This window comes from Garra rufa, chromosome 9 (genome assembly GCF_049309525.1).
Source record: "Garra rufa chromosome 9, GarRuf1.0, whole genome shotgun sequence".
In the NCBI taxonomy this organism is placed as follows: domain Eukaryota; kingdom Metazoa; phylum Chordata; class Actinopteri; order Cypriniformes; family Cyprinidae; genus Garra; species Garra rufa.
The window spans coordinates 4,327,286-4,342,152 of NC_133369.1; the positions used below are offsets into that span (position 1 = coordinate 4,327,286).

Consider the following 14,867-nt stretch of genomic DNA (forward strand, 5'->3'; position numbering starts at 1 on the left):
TGTTACAAATATACCTGTGCTACTTAAGACTGGTTTTGTGCTCCAGGGTCACATTTAATAAATAAGCTTTATCTGAAAAAACTGACAATTTTGTAAATCCATAAGCAGCGAGAACAACAAAAGATTTTATTTATATTTTTTGCATTAAAATATTTAGACTTTACCTCAAATTCTCTTTACTGTAAAGTGAAAAAACTATTTTATGATCTTTTATTTATATTTTTTTCTTAAAATAATGTCAAAAAGAACTCAAATTATTTAACTATAAAGTGAAAAACAATTTAATGTTTTCTTTGTATTGTTTATAATATATTAATATGTGTTATAATATTTATAAATCATGATATCATTTGTTATTGTTTTGTTTTCAATTTATGATAATCGAAATAAACCAATTTTACTAAAATAATAAAAAGGAATGAAAATTAGTGTTTTAATCTTTTTTATATTAATATATAATATATTCTAATAATTTATATTAATTTTAGTTTGTACTTTTGTTATGTACATGCTTTTGCACTTAATTTTGTTTTTAGTTTTTTATTTGGCTTTATTTTAGTTTTGTAATTTAATACTATATATATATATATATATATATATATATATATATATATATATATATATATATATATATAAATGATCACCTTATTGAAACCATTTTTAATAAAACATTTTTTATACATTTAAAAAATTAATAATCTATTTAATCTATTTAATTATTTTATTTATTTATTTATTTATTTTTAAATATATTTTTGTTTTCTATTTATTTATTTATTTATTTATTTCCTTATTTGAACATATAAATATTATTGCCTGGTGTTTTTTCATTTTCTTTTTCTCTTCTGAATCAAAGTTCTATGCTATATGTAGATATGTGTATATCTATAATTTATAGTACATTACTATATTTAAGTTATTGTCTGACCTAAAATGGACCAAATAAAAGCAACTTTTTTTGTTCTTGTTGCTGTGTATGGTATGGATTTATCAAATAACATAAAAGTGGTTGAGAACCAGTGAGAATTTGGGCAGAACATGCTTTGTCTTAAAAATAATGTCACAATGCAAACAAATATGAGATGCTGTCATATTTGTGTTCACGTTATATTTTTTTTATATTACTTTATTTTTAATTCCAGGGTAAAATAACAGCTGGGAATGGTCACCTGTTAAAGTTTGGTTTTCAAAACCACACATCCGTTTTAATGCTTCCAGAGAACAATTACTGAAAACTTTAACTAATAATATCATAAATAGCATTGTTACTATAAAGATCTGACCTTATTAGCCACTGAAACATGGCATCTATATATGTTCATTCCGCAGGGTTAAAATTACACGGCTTGCTCTTCTTAAAGCAGCCAACAATGAAGCTTGACTATTAGCGGAGCTGCTTGAAATATTCAGTAGGAAACCCACACCTGTTTCCAGGTAACCGATGCTGGGCTTCTGAGCCGTGTCACATTGTATGTGTGTGTTTCACTGCTCAAACTGCCTCTTTCATCTACTTCACACTGAATTCAAGGACTCGACCAGCAGCCCGTATTTCCTTTTCATACAAAGTATCAGTATAAAGACAATGAGGAGAAGCTCGTTGTCATTTTGCACTGAAAACTGAGTGTCTCTCACTGATGGAACAGGAATATTGTTGAACTGGTGGCATAGAGATACTTTGGACTGTTTTATGAATTTTGGCACACATCTGAGGATCTTTTGAAGGCGTCCGTCATGAATCCCATGTGGAAAGTGTATAAGAGTAAGGTCATGAAGACCCTCAACCCGGACATGGAGGAAGAGACGGTGGAAGAGGTAAATCCACTAAAGCCTTAGAACAAAACTAAACAGTGAAAAATGAGTAAACATGCATTTGAAAAAATATTGAAGCTTAAATTTTATCTATTTGAATTGCATGCAACATATACATTTGTTCCATGCAATTACAGCATTTTAACATAAACTAATAACTAATTGTATAAATTATAAGTAGAAAAGTTTTAAAAAAGGTTAAAATTGCATTTTAAAACATGGGGAAAAAAACAAATTAGTTAAAAAGTACGAATATTGTTAAAATAGTTGTGGAGTGAGCAATATCTAGTTACATAAAATGTATGAGATTAAAACAAACTGTATTTATTCATGATAAATATATAAACCTGGTTATTGTTTATTTAAAACATTTAGTTTACAGAAATCTGACCTGTTTCATTTAGGTATGACTGACAAGTATGCAAGTTTATTAGTTGGTATGTTAAAACAGATGTAAAAAATGTTACATTTAGGCCTGTTTTTGAGTGTGTTTATTTGGCAACTCTTTAAATAACTGGTTGAAATGAGAGAGCAACCTAGGAAGTACTCCAATCATTTAAATGAGAAAAAAGTTAATAAATAAATATCAACTACTATTTACAAATGCAAATATTTCCGCAGACCATGAGTTTTTGAATGACAAAAAACTATGCTAAAATCTAGAAAGCCAGGGTTTCAAGTGGTGGATAAAATGGCTGTGCATACATAATATAATTAAGTTGGCTTGAGAAAGCCAACTTACTGATATTCTATTTAAACTTAATATTATTATTCTTCTGAGACAAAAAATTTCTGACTGCTACTCCTCCTAGAGCTTTAACTCTACAAACTCCAAACTCAGCCCATATCTTCAGTCTGGCCTCACTCGAGTTGCTATATCTTTTCTAACTGATCGGACTTACGGTTTTCCTAAAAATGCCGATTAAAATTGGGGAAAAATCTCATTGACTTACATTGACGGAATGTTCAAATGAGCCAAGACTTTTCAAACTCCAACTGTCAAAATTCAAATTTAAACTGCCAGAATCCTTTGAGACTCAATCAGGCTTCCCTTCTATGTACTATTTCTAATCCATTCAAACTCATCTATCTATCTATCTATAAATCTATCTATCTATCTATCTATCTATCTATCTATCTATCTATCTATCTATCTATCTATCTATCTATCTATCTATCTATCTATCTATAAACCTGTCTATCTATCTATCTATCTATCTATCTATCTATCTATCTATCTATCTATCTATCTATCTATCTATCTATCTATCTATCTAAATCTAAATCTATCCATCTATTAATCTGTCTATCTATAAATCTACCTATCTATCTATCTATCTATCTATCTATCTATCTATCTATCTATCTATCTATCTATCTATCTATCTATCTATCTATCTATCCATCTATAAATCTGTCTATCTATAAATCTATCCATCTATTAATCTATCTATAAATCTGTCTATCTATTAATCTGTCTATCTATTAATCTGTCTATCTATTAATCTATCTATCTATTAATCTATCTATCTATAAATCTATATCTATTAATCTATCTATTAATCTGTCTATCTATAAATCTGTCTATCTATTAATCTATCTATCTATTAATCTCTCTATCTATTAATCTATCTATTAATCTGTCTATCTATAAATCTATATCTATTAATCTATTAATCTGTCTATCTATAAATCTATATCTATTAATCTATTAATCTGTCTATCTATAAATCTATATCTATTAATCTGTCTATCTCTCCATCTAAATCATGCTAACAATATGCTAATCATGCTAAAATCATGGTAGTGACTTGCTTGTCATGCTAAAATCATGCTAGCGACTTGCTAGTAATGCTAAAATCATGCTAGCTACTTGCTAATCATGTTAAAATCATGCTAGCGACTTGCTAGTCTTGCTAAAATCATGTTAGCGACTTGCTAGTCATGCTAAAATCATGCCAGCAACATGCTAGTAACCACCCTGGGTAACCTAGTAACCGCATAGCAACACCTTAGCAACCACCTCAGGTACCTTAGCAACCACATTGTAACACCTTAGCCACCACCATGGGTACCTTAGCAACCGCATAGCAACACCTTAGCAACCACCCTGGGTACCTTAGCAACCGCATAGCAACACCTTAGCAACCACCATGGGTACCTTAGCAACCACATAGCAACACCTTAGCAACCACCCCGGGTACCCTAGCAACCGCATAGCAACACCTTAGCAACCACATAGCAACACCTTAGCAACCACCCCGTGTACCTTAGCAACCGCATAGCAACACCTTAGCAACCACCCCGGGTACCTTAGCAACCGAATAGCAACACCCTAGCAACCACCCCAGACACCATAGCTACCTACCTACCTATCTTTCTATCTATCTATCTATAAATCTGTCTATCTATCTTCAATATTTAAAACTGCTAAAAACTTTAAACTATTTCAAACTGAAAACCATCAAACTTAAAACTTTAAACTTTTTAAACTTTTACTACTTTTTAAAGCTTTCAAAACTTCTTTAAACTTTAAGGCAAAGCTTTCTCAAGCCAACTTAAAGTTTGTCTCGACGAACTTTTTTATCTAGTTGTATTTATTATGCATAATACATTTAGTCCGTCTGGCCACTACATCCGTCTGTTTCTAGTACAGGGCCCCTAAGGAAGCCCGTTTCTGCCACTAAATAAAAAGTAAAGGTAATGACTTTTTATCTCACAGTTCTGTCTATTTTCTTGCAATTGAGAGTTTACATCTTGCAATTCTGACTTTTTTTCTCAGAACTGTGAGATATAAACACACAATGGCAAGTTATAAAGTCAGAACTGTGGGATATAAACTCACAATTGCGAGAAATCGCAATTCTGACTTTCTTTCTCGCAATTCTGACTTTTTTCTCAGAATTATAAGATATAAACTCGCAATTGCGAGTTATAAAGTCCAGTTCTGAGGAGAGAAAAAAAGACTGATATGTTCACAGAATTGCGAGTTTATATCTCAGAATTCTGACTTTATAACTCACAAATGTGAGTTTATGTCGCACAATTCTGAGAAAAAAGTCACAACAACTTCTTTTATTTCATATTCATTCTTCTGAGCATGTGAACGCATGAATATGCATGCATGCTATCAGTATTTAAGAGTTTCTCCTAACTTTACCCCAGAAATAATGTTACAAAATGTTTAAATCAAAGAGTGGCATACCAGTTGAAAAAACTTTTCATTTAAACCTTTAAAGTTTACCTTTTTGACTGGGAGTCTAGAAACTAATGGACACTTTTTCTTATGTTAATGTTCAAGTATGTTTATTGTTTAGAGCATGTGTTTTTGAAAACCTTATGAATGAATTTCTTGGTGTCATTGAAGTATTTTAAGTATTCTTTCAAGTATCTGATCAAGGGAAACCTTGACCCACTTTTTTAACGGCCTGTAACTGGATCTACAGGGGTGATAGGAGTAGGATGGCATTCCAGTCACTGATTCGAGGCGGATAACATACACAGGTTGTGTTATGCTTGTTGGCGGATTCCCCACAGTTCTCGGCTGTCTGTTTGACCTCTCGCTTGCCAGTGAACTTGCATAGTTTCCAAAGCCTGCTACAACACAGCAATGCCAACAGATTACAGTGGCTTATTCAAGATCAACACTGTGTGCATGTTTTTTTTTTCTTTCAGCCATGACTCAATTTATTCATCATCAAGTTGCTCTCAGTTCATTACAAATTTTTTTTGTATTCATTTTTGTATTTAAATTTTATGTTTAAACCAGCCTAAAGTGGTTTGCTGGTGTTAATTCAGCCACCAGACAGGTTTAAACTGTTCAAGCTTGGATTAGTTTGATGGTTTTAGACAGGCAATAGAACTAAGTCAAGTTACACTCTTAAAAATAAAGTTTTTTTTATGGCATCAATGGTTCATGAAGAACTTTGAACGTCCATGGAACCTTTCAAATGCAAAAAAAAGTTATTTAAAGTCCAAAAAAGTTCTTTAGATTTTTAAAATGTATTTCAAAAAGGTTATTTTAAGAACAATTTACTGAAAGGTTCTTTGGGGAACCAAAAATGGATTTCCTGGATGGGTACAGGGTCAAGGACCAGCATAAAACAGCTAAGGATTAGAATCAACCAGCTTAAACCAGCATACCAGCATCAAAACCTAACCAGCATTAGCATAGTTATGTAAATGAACGTCTAAAATGTATATGTTTTCCATTTTGAAAACAGTGACATGTAAACACCTCCTTTACAGTCTTTACAATGGTATATGAATTCACCTTTATGCGGAAGTAAGCCTATGGGTGAGATTTCCGGTTCATTAGCCTTAATAGTTAAATAATGAGAAGAATAACATTGTAGCAGTAAAACAGTTTGCACTAGTATGTTCATAATTAAGATAAAACATTAAAATAACAAGGTAAGACACACCAGTTTACAATATCAAGCAGCAAAACGAGCTGTTTTGAGAGACCGGAAGTCCAAATTATTACAAATTTTTCCATTTTCCCTTACGGGAAAATTCAAAATCGCTTTGATGAGTTCTTGTCTGCCTAAAGATATATTTAAAATGAAGTTTCATTAAGCGGAACAATTGCTATGTTGTTAAACAACACTACAATTCATTGAACGCGTTGTACTTCAGCCCCTCAGAGCCTCATTTTAATTCCTGACAGAAATTAAATATGGCGCTGCTTCCGATAATAGTATTATAGTATTGTTTTCACGTGTTTGCTCAAAACAGTTGAAACAATTCTCACTCGGGTTGAAATGAACTTGGTGTAGCCTCGCTAAAAACCACAAGAGGGAGACAAAATATCAATTTTCATCACATTCTTAGGTATGTAGGTGTGTAAACTAGTCTTCTCTGTAAAAAAAAAAATCTAAAAACTTTCTTTTGTACGGTGACGCATTGCTGCCGCACACTTAATTTTTTTCCCACTCAGCTATGTCGTTATAACGAGATCTTTTCTCGTAAAAACGACATCTTTTCTCGTTAAAACGACATCTTTTCTCGTTAAAACGACATCTTTTCTCGTAAAAACGACATAATTATCTCGTTAAAACGACATCTTTTCTCGTAATAACGAGATCTTTTCTCGTAAAAACGACATAATTTTCTCGTTAAAACGACATCTTTTTCTCGTTATAACGACATATCATGTCATACGATCTGATCTGATGTTCCTGTTATAGACATTATGTGAGGGAGCTAAACGTTTGTCCGCGCTGCCTTCGCCACAGTTCTGACCTAAAGGAGGATGCACGCTGCTGGAGTTAGAATACACTAGCTATATATAGCCTATAGAAATACACTGTTTTAATAATTTTAATGTAATTGTTTCAATTGTAGCAGCATGTTTATTAGGATTAATCTCCATACTAATCTGCCCTCAGACCCAGAGGATTTAAGATGATCAGATCAAAACTGTTATTTCTGACTCTGAGCTTGGAATATTATTTGGATGAAAGTTTGATTTTACAGAAAATGTAAATAGTATCAGAAATAAATAAAAGAAAAATGACACACGGTTTGATCGTGTTATGATTATGATGATTTCGTTCTGTTTAAAAAATGAAAATAAATAAAGCCAGATTTTTTTTTCATGAAAAGAGAGCTTATGCTTTAATATTTGTGCGTGAGCGGCCCGGAAAAGCCACTTTTCGACTCAGCTTGTCTTTACGGTCTGTCCCATCATGCAGAATAAATGTTCGTCTGATGTACCGCTCTGGGCTGCGTTCTCCGATAACGTTGTCTCTTAGCGTGCTACGAAGACTCAAAAGGTACACCTTAACTACAGCTATACCTTTCCTACGTGTGTTCTCCAAACTATACCTTAGGATATTGCTTAAGGTAAACCTTCTTAAGTGCGACCTTAGCAGGTGCTGTCCATGGTGGAGGTGCTGAATAGGTTGATATCGATGCCTCGGTGATCGATTGTGCGCTCTTTCTTTCACAGCGGTATAGGTAAAGTATTGAGAAAACAATGTTTTTTTTTTAATAAAGAAGCGTTTTAGAAATAGTACAAACTGCATTTATCGGGGCTCAATGAAATATGTACATGCAGAAATACATGTGTATGTGTTTCAACTTATTCTCATCATTTTGCGTACGAATAACACGACTTTGCAATAGCGTGTAATGCATAAGCCAAAGTCCAATTTTGCGTGCATATGATACGCCAATCCTTCCAATTAACTTCAATGGAGAGAGGATGCGTATAAATACCACGCATCATCTTTTATATAGATGATATAAAAGATGATGCGTGGTATTTGTATGCATCCTCTCTCCATTGAAGTTAATGGGAAGGATTGGCGTATCATATGCATGCAAAATTGGACTTTGGCGTATGCATTACACACTATTACTCTCCACGCACGGCGCCGTCTTTGATTTAAAACAAGTACTCACTGTCTCGCTGCCATAGCTATAAAGTTTGTGTAAACTCATCTTTCTTTATATAGACTCATAGCCTTTTCTGTCAAATGGTTCGCCCGCTGATGTGCCTCGAGATAGTAATTTAAAAAAGCTAACAACCATGGAAACTTTATTAATGAAAACACTTCCATACACTGGCCAGAACTGGTCCCCCGACTGAGCCTGGTTTCTCCCAAGGTTTTTTCTCCATTTCTGTCACCTGTGGAGTTTTGGTTCCTTGCCGCTGTCGCCTCTGGCTTGCTTAGTTGGGGACACTTTCCAGCGATACCGTATACTATTTGAACTGAACTGGATGATGATATCACTGAATTCATTGATGAACTGCCTTTTACTGAAAATTGATTGTTTACAATAATGCGTTACTTACACACTATTGTGCTGTTTAAATACTGTGCAGTTGCTTTGACACAATCTGTATTGTTAAAAGCGCTATATAAATAAAGGTGACTTGACTTGACACTGGGTGTAGGCTATAACAACTTAAGTATTTTATGTGTAAAATTTTAAAGTAAAAAATGCAATTTTAATACTAAATCAGATTTTATATTAAATGTTCATATAAAATTTTCTATTTGTAATTAAACTGCGATGTAAAAAAGCTTTTTGCGTGGTGCCCACTAGCGGTATGAACCGCCAGCAGCGGTAAGGTATAGCTAAGAGCGCTCCAGACCAACCTTACGAACGTATGACTTACAGAAGGTATACTTAACTAAGAAGGTTTCGGAAAACACATATTAACGATAAGGTACTTCTTAAGGTACAACTTAAGAACGACGTAGCGTTAAGGTGGTTTCGGAGAACCCAGCCCTGCAAATTAGTCACAATAACGTTTCTTTGCAAGTCTCATATAAAGCTCACTGCACTTTTCGGGTCGGCGGTACCAGCGCGATCCCTTACTTTGTGATTACAGAGGAATGAAATATAAATGTCTGCTTTATTTTATGTACTTCCACAATAACAACAAAACGTTACAAATTGCCTTTGTAAAAATACAGGGTGCGCTCTCGCAATTTATGTCTCTCTATGCAGCTTGAAAGGTCTACTTCAATAAAAGAATCGAAAACAAAATTGTGTTTACTTAATTCGTATAAATCCAACAAGAGGTAGTGTACAGTCTTTCCCGTGTGAGTTCATTATCTGTTACCTACCATTGTGCTTACAGCCAGCGCAGCATATTTCCACAGTAGGCTATAATCCAGATGAAAAACCGGATTCGTGGCTTGATTCAGCTAAAAATAAAATTTAATAATATATAATAAATAATGTATAATTTGTATATAATCATAAGTATCAAGGCCGCCCAGGCATGTTCAATTAATATTCAAGCAATAAGCTCATGTGTTTTACCCACGAACAAAAATATGAAGAATCAAGCTTTTCGTTTTTCCGTTTCTCAAACAAAATGAAATAATAATAATAATAGGCTACTCAAATTGTTATTATGCTTATTATTATTATTATTATTATTATTATTATGATTATTATTAGGCGTATTATTATTTTTATTATAAAATCTTTTTGATTGATTTAACAGCAAATCGAAATATGAGCAGAAATAAATAAATAGAATTCATAATAAGGAAAATATAATAATAGGCCTAATAATAATAATAATAATAATAATAATAATAATAATAATAATAATAATAGCCTATTATTATTATTATTATTATTATTATTATTATTATTATTATTATTATTATTATTTCGTTTTGTTTGAGAAACAGAAAAACGAAATTAAGCTAGATTTGTTTGTATTTTTGTATTTGTATTTATTCTGCATGATGCGATAGACATGAAGACAGGTTGAGTTAAAAAAGTGACTTTTCATTGCCGCCCACATATAATTATTAAAGCATAAGCTCTCTTTTTACCCACAGACAAAAATACTAAACTGATTTTTTTTTTTCATTGATTTTGTCCATTTTTGAAAAGGAACGAAATTATTATTATCATAATGCAGCCAAACCGTTTGTCATTTCTATTTTATTTCTTTATGATCGTATTTAAATTTTCTGTAAAATCAAACTTTCATCCAAATAATATTCCAAGCTCAGAGTCGATTATTCAGAAATAATGATCTGATCATCTTAAATCCTCTGGGTCTGAGGGCAGATTGGAGATTAATCCTAATAAACATGCAGCTACAATTGAAACCAATACATTAAAATTATTAAAACAGTTTATTTCTATATATAGCTAGTGTATTCTAACTCCAGCAGCGTGCATCCTCCTTTATGTCAGGACTGTGGAAAAGGCAGCGTGGACAAACGCTTTGCATAATACACAATAACATAATCATATCATCTATAACAGGAACGTCAGATCGTATGACATATTATGTCGTTATTACGAGAAAAAGATGTCGTTTTAACGAGAAAATTATGTCGTTTTAACGAGAAAAGATCTCGTTATTACGAGAAAAGATGTCGTTTTAACGAGAAAATTATGTCGTTTTTACGAGAAAATATGTCGTTTTAACGAGAAAAGATGTCGTTTTTACGAGAAAAGATCTCGTTATAACGACATAGCTGAGTGGGAAAAAAAATAAGTGTGTGGCAGCAATGCGTCACCGTAATTTTCGACTTCCTCTTACTTAATTTTCTCTTCAATGAATATTTGTTTGTGTAGGTGACTGATGCTGTTGAAGATATGACACCTATCCAGTCTGATGAAGGTCCCAGTGCAGTGACACAGCTGGCCAAGAGAGTAAGCATGGAAAATAAATATTATTATTAACTGTTTTATTAAATAAAATGTAGTGTCTGTTAAAAGAAAAACTACAGCAATCTGTAAAATTGTGCTTTAGACACTCTACAATGTTTAATATAGGTTTTTACAGTTTAGTTTAGTATATGACACTGTTGAAACTGCTTGAAATGTCATGTCAGCTACATATAGACATACTGATGTGTACTGGTCTGATTCATTGTGTTTATGTCTCAGATGCAGGGAGCTGGAGCTAAAGGTTGGAAAAGTGTTTCGTCTCTGTTCACCAAGGATGATGAACACCAACTTCTGGAGGCAGACAATCAACCAGCAGCAGATCAGTAAGTGCTATGATGTATTTAGTTATTTTTTCTACTGGAAAAACATGTTGAGGAAATGTTTTAGTCACTGATTGTTCTATATTACAACTGCATATAGCAGACAAGGAAAATATAAGTGCCATTTCACACTGTTCAGAGTGGAAAATGACACAGTAAACATTGTGATACAGTAAATATTGTGAAATATTATCACAATTTAAAAAAACTGTTTTCAATGTGAATATATTGTAAAATGTAATTTATCCCTGTGATGCAATGCTGAATTTTCAGCATCATTACTCCAGTCTTCAGTGTGATTTGATCCTTCAGAAATCATTCTAATATGCTGATTTACTGCTCAAGAAACATTTCTGATTATTATCAATGTTGAAAACAGTTGTGCTGCTTAATATTAATATTTTCATTTTCAACTTCTTTTTCAACTTTTTACCAGGATTCTTTGATTAATAGAAATAAAACAACAGCATTTATTTGAAATAGAAATATTTTGTAACATTATTAATGTCTTTTCTGTCTCTTTTGATAAATTTAATGGACCCTTGTTGAAAAAAAAAAAAACATTATTGACCCAACATTTTTGAAGGGTTGTGCATATGTTTTTTGCAAAAACATTTATTTCATCGGAATAAATTAAGGATGCAATATTTCTTATAATTATAAATGTTGAAAACAGTTGTGCTGCCTTATATTTTTGCAGAAACCATGATGCATTTTTTTCATCTGTCTTTGATGAATAGAAAGTTCAAAAGAACAGCATTTATTTGAAATAGATATCTTTTGTAACATTATAAATGCCTTTTCTGTCACTTTTGATCAATTTAATGCAGCCTTGTTAAATAAAAGTATTAATTTCTTTATTTAAAAAAACATTATTGACCCAAAAATTGTGGGGCATATGTTTTTTGCAAAAACATTTATTTATTCAGAATAAATTTAGAATGCAATATTTATTATTATTGTAAATATTGAAAATGGTTATGCTGCTTAATTTTTTTATTTTTTGGAAACTGATACATTTTATTTTTCAAGATGAATAGAGAGTTCAAAAGAACAGCATTTGTTTAAATAAAATCTTTTGTAAAATGATAAATGTCTTTACTCTCACTTTTGATCAGTTTAATGCAATCCTGTTTAATAAAACTATTAATTTATTTAAAAAAAAAACATCGACCCAACGTTTTTGAAGAGTAGTGCATGTTTTCTGCAAAAACATTTATTTCATCAGAATAAATTTAGCATGCAATATTTCTTCTTATTATAAATGTTGAAAACAGTTGTGCTGCCTTATTTTTCAGCTTCATTTAATGAACAGAAAGTTTAAAAGAACAGCGTTTATTTGAAACAGACATCTTTTGCAACATTATAAATGCCTTTTCTCTCACTTTTGATCAGTTTAATGCATCCTTGTTAAAAAAAAAAAGTATTATTAAAAAAAAAAAAAAAAAAACATGATTGACCCAAAATGTTTAAAAAGTAGAGCATATGTTTCTTGCAAAAACATTTATTTAATCAGAATAAATTTAGGATGGTTATATATTAAATGGTTATGCTGCTTAATTTTTTTTTGGAAACTGATACATTTTAATTTTCAAGATGAATAGAGAGTTCAAAAGAACAGCATTTGTTTAAAATAAAATCTTTTGTAAAATGATAAATGTCTTTACTGTCACTTTTGATAAGATAAATGCATCCCTGTAGAATAAAACTATTAATTTCTTTAAAAAAAATTTGACTCTTTTGATCAGTTTAATGCATTCCTGTTTAATAAAATTATTAATTTATTTAAATAAATAAAAAACATTATCGACCCAACATTTTTGAAGAGTAGTGCATATGTTTTCTGCAAAAACATTTATTTAATCAGAATAAATTTAGGATGCAATATTTCTTCTTATTACAATATTGAAAATGGTTATTCTGCTTAATTTTTTTTGGAAACTGATACATTTTATTTTTCAAGATGAATAGAGAGTTCAAAAGAACAGCATTTGTTTAAAATAAAATCTTTTGTAAAATGATAAATGTCTTTACTCTCACTTTTGATCAGATTAATGCATCCCTGTAGAATAAAACTATTAATTTCTTTAAAAAATAATTGACTCAAAATTAATTGCAAATTGCCTTTATCATCCCTCCAGTCCATTGGCTGTGAAGCCCGAAGAGCCTCCGCGACTCAACAAGCGTGGCACTGGATTCTGGGATAACTTTGCGACTAAGTGGCACCAAGCGGCTGCGATGAGGCAAGCGGAGGCCGCTGAGACAGGAGGCGACAGCAGTCAGGAGATGGGCAACGAAAGCGAAGCGAGAGCAGAAGACGTCGACAACCAGGTTGGGCAGGAAGCTGAGGCGAGCGACAGCGGTGCAGGAAACAGCTTCTCCAAGTACGCCACACTCGGAGGAGGGAGTGAAGATGCACCGGCCTTCAAGTGGAACTTTGTCACCAGCAAACTGGCTGAGCTTAAGACCAAAAGCATGGCCAAGAGTAACTAGCCAACAGCGAGAGCAGGTTATCACAGTTCAGACCACAGGGGCCACAGTGCTTCATATGAGCCTTATCACGAGATGCATGCGATCGCATTTCACCAAACACGTTTAAAAGCATCTACCGTGACTGACACTGTGGCCTCTCTGGACCTGGACTGGTTGGCATTCATGTGGGAACTGCTGCTCATGGGAAATGTCAATTCATTAAAGGTGATGTGTATTATTTTTAATGACAAATTACAGAATCGTCATTATTTTTGCACGTCCATTTGATGCGGAAGAAATTACACACTTCACTTTAAAAAAACACACAAAAAGTCAGGGAAGTATGAGAACGAAGTATTAATATACAAGTTAGAAAAGTTTATATAACTCTAACCCAAGAATATTTGTCAAAAAAGATCATTAAAATAAAATGACTATTTTCTTTTTGTCAAGTGAAAACAGATTCCTATGAAGAAGGTTCGTTTTAATAATACAAGTAACTGAAGATTAAGTGCAATAATAATTATCCCAGTAAACATGAAGATAAAATGTGTTTCGAAAACCCCAGTGGAACAATTTCACCAAGAAAAACGTATTATGAATCCGATGAATGATTTTGCTATTTTTATAGTGTATATAATGTACAATACTTTTTATGTATTGTATGTTTAGAAATGCAATTGATAAAGTGGGGGAATGTGGAATTTATTATTTTATTTTATTTTAAAGGGTGGAAGTTTACAGAATATGTGTCTGGTGTAGTTCATGCAGTGTGCTGTCTGTTTCATAATGTTCCTTACACATTGTTTTGTCTCTCCAGCTGAAGTCTTGAACTCTAAGTGTTTATGCACAACGTCTCAAAGGTGCTTTGTGTCTGCTGTCATTGAGTCTCTGTCTTTGTTCACAGTTTGCTGTTGTCAAAAGTCACATTGAATGATGAGTTTTCCTGCTTTGATGTTTTATTTTATGATATAATAAAGTTGTGTTAGGAAAAACACGTTGTTTTGAGATTTTATTATATGTTAAATAATATGACGGGGGTTTGAGGAGTCATAATGGTGAGTTTCAATGTTATTGCTAGTAGTGAACAGCAGGTGTCAGTGC

At 32.3% G+C, this 14,867-nt stretch overlaps 1 protein-coding gene across 1 annotated transcript; it reads left to right on the forward strand.

Moving 5' to 3' along the window:
* The first annotated feature begins 1,731 nt into the window (after nucleotides 1-1,731).
* Nucleotides 1,732-13,784, forward strand: LOC141343396 (uncharacterized protein C1orf232). Its single transcript, XM_073847996.1, has 4 exons — nucleotides 1,732-1,812; nucleotides 10,876-10,953; nucleotides 11,191-11,294; nucleotides 13,433-13,784. Exons 1-4 carry the CDS (start codon nucleotides 1,732-1,734, stop codon nucleotides 13,782-13,784), a joined length of 615 nt encoding a protein of 204 aa, XP_073704097.1.
* Nucleotides 13,785-14,867: the final 1,083 nt, after the last annotated feature.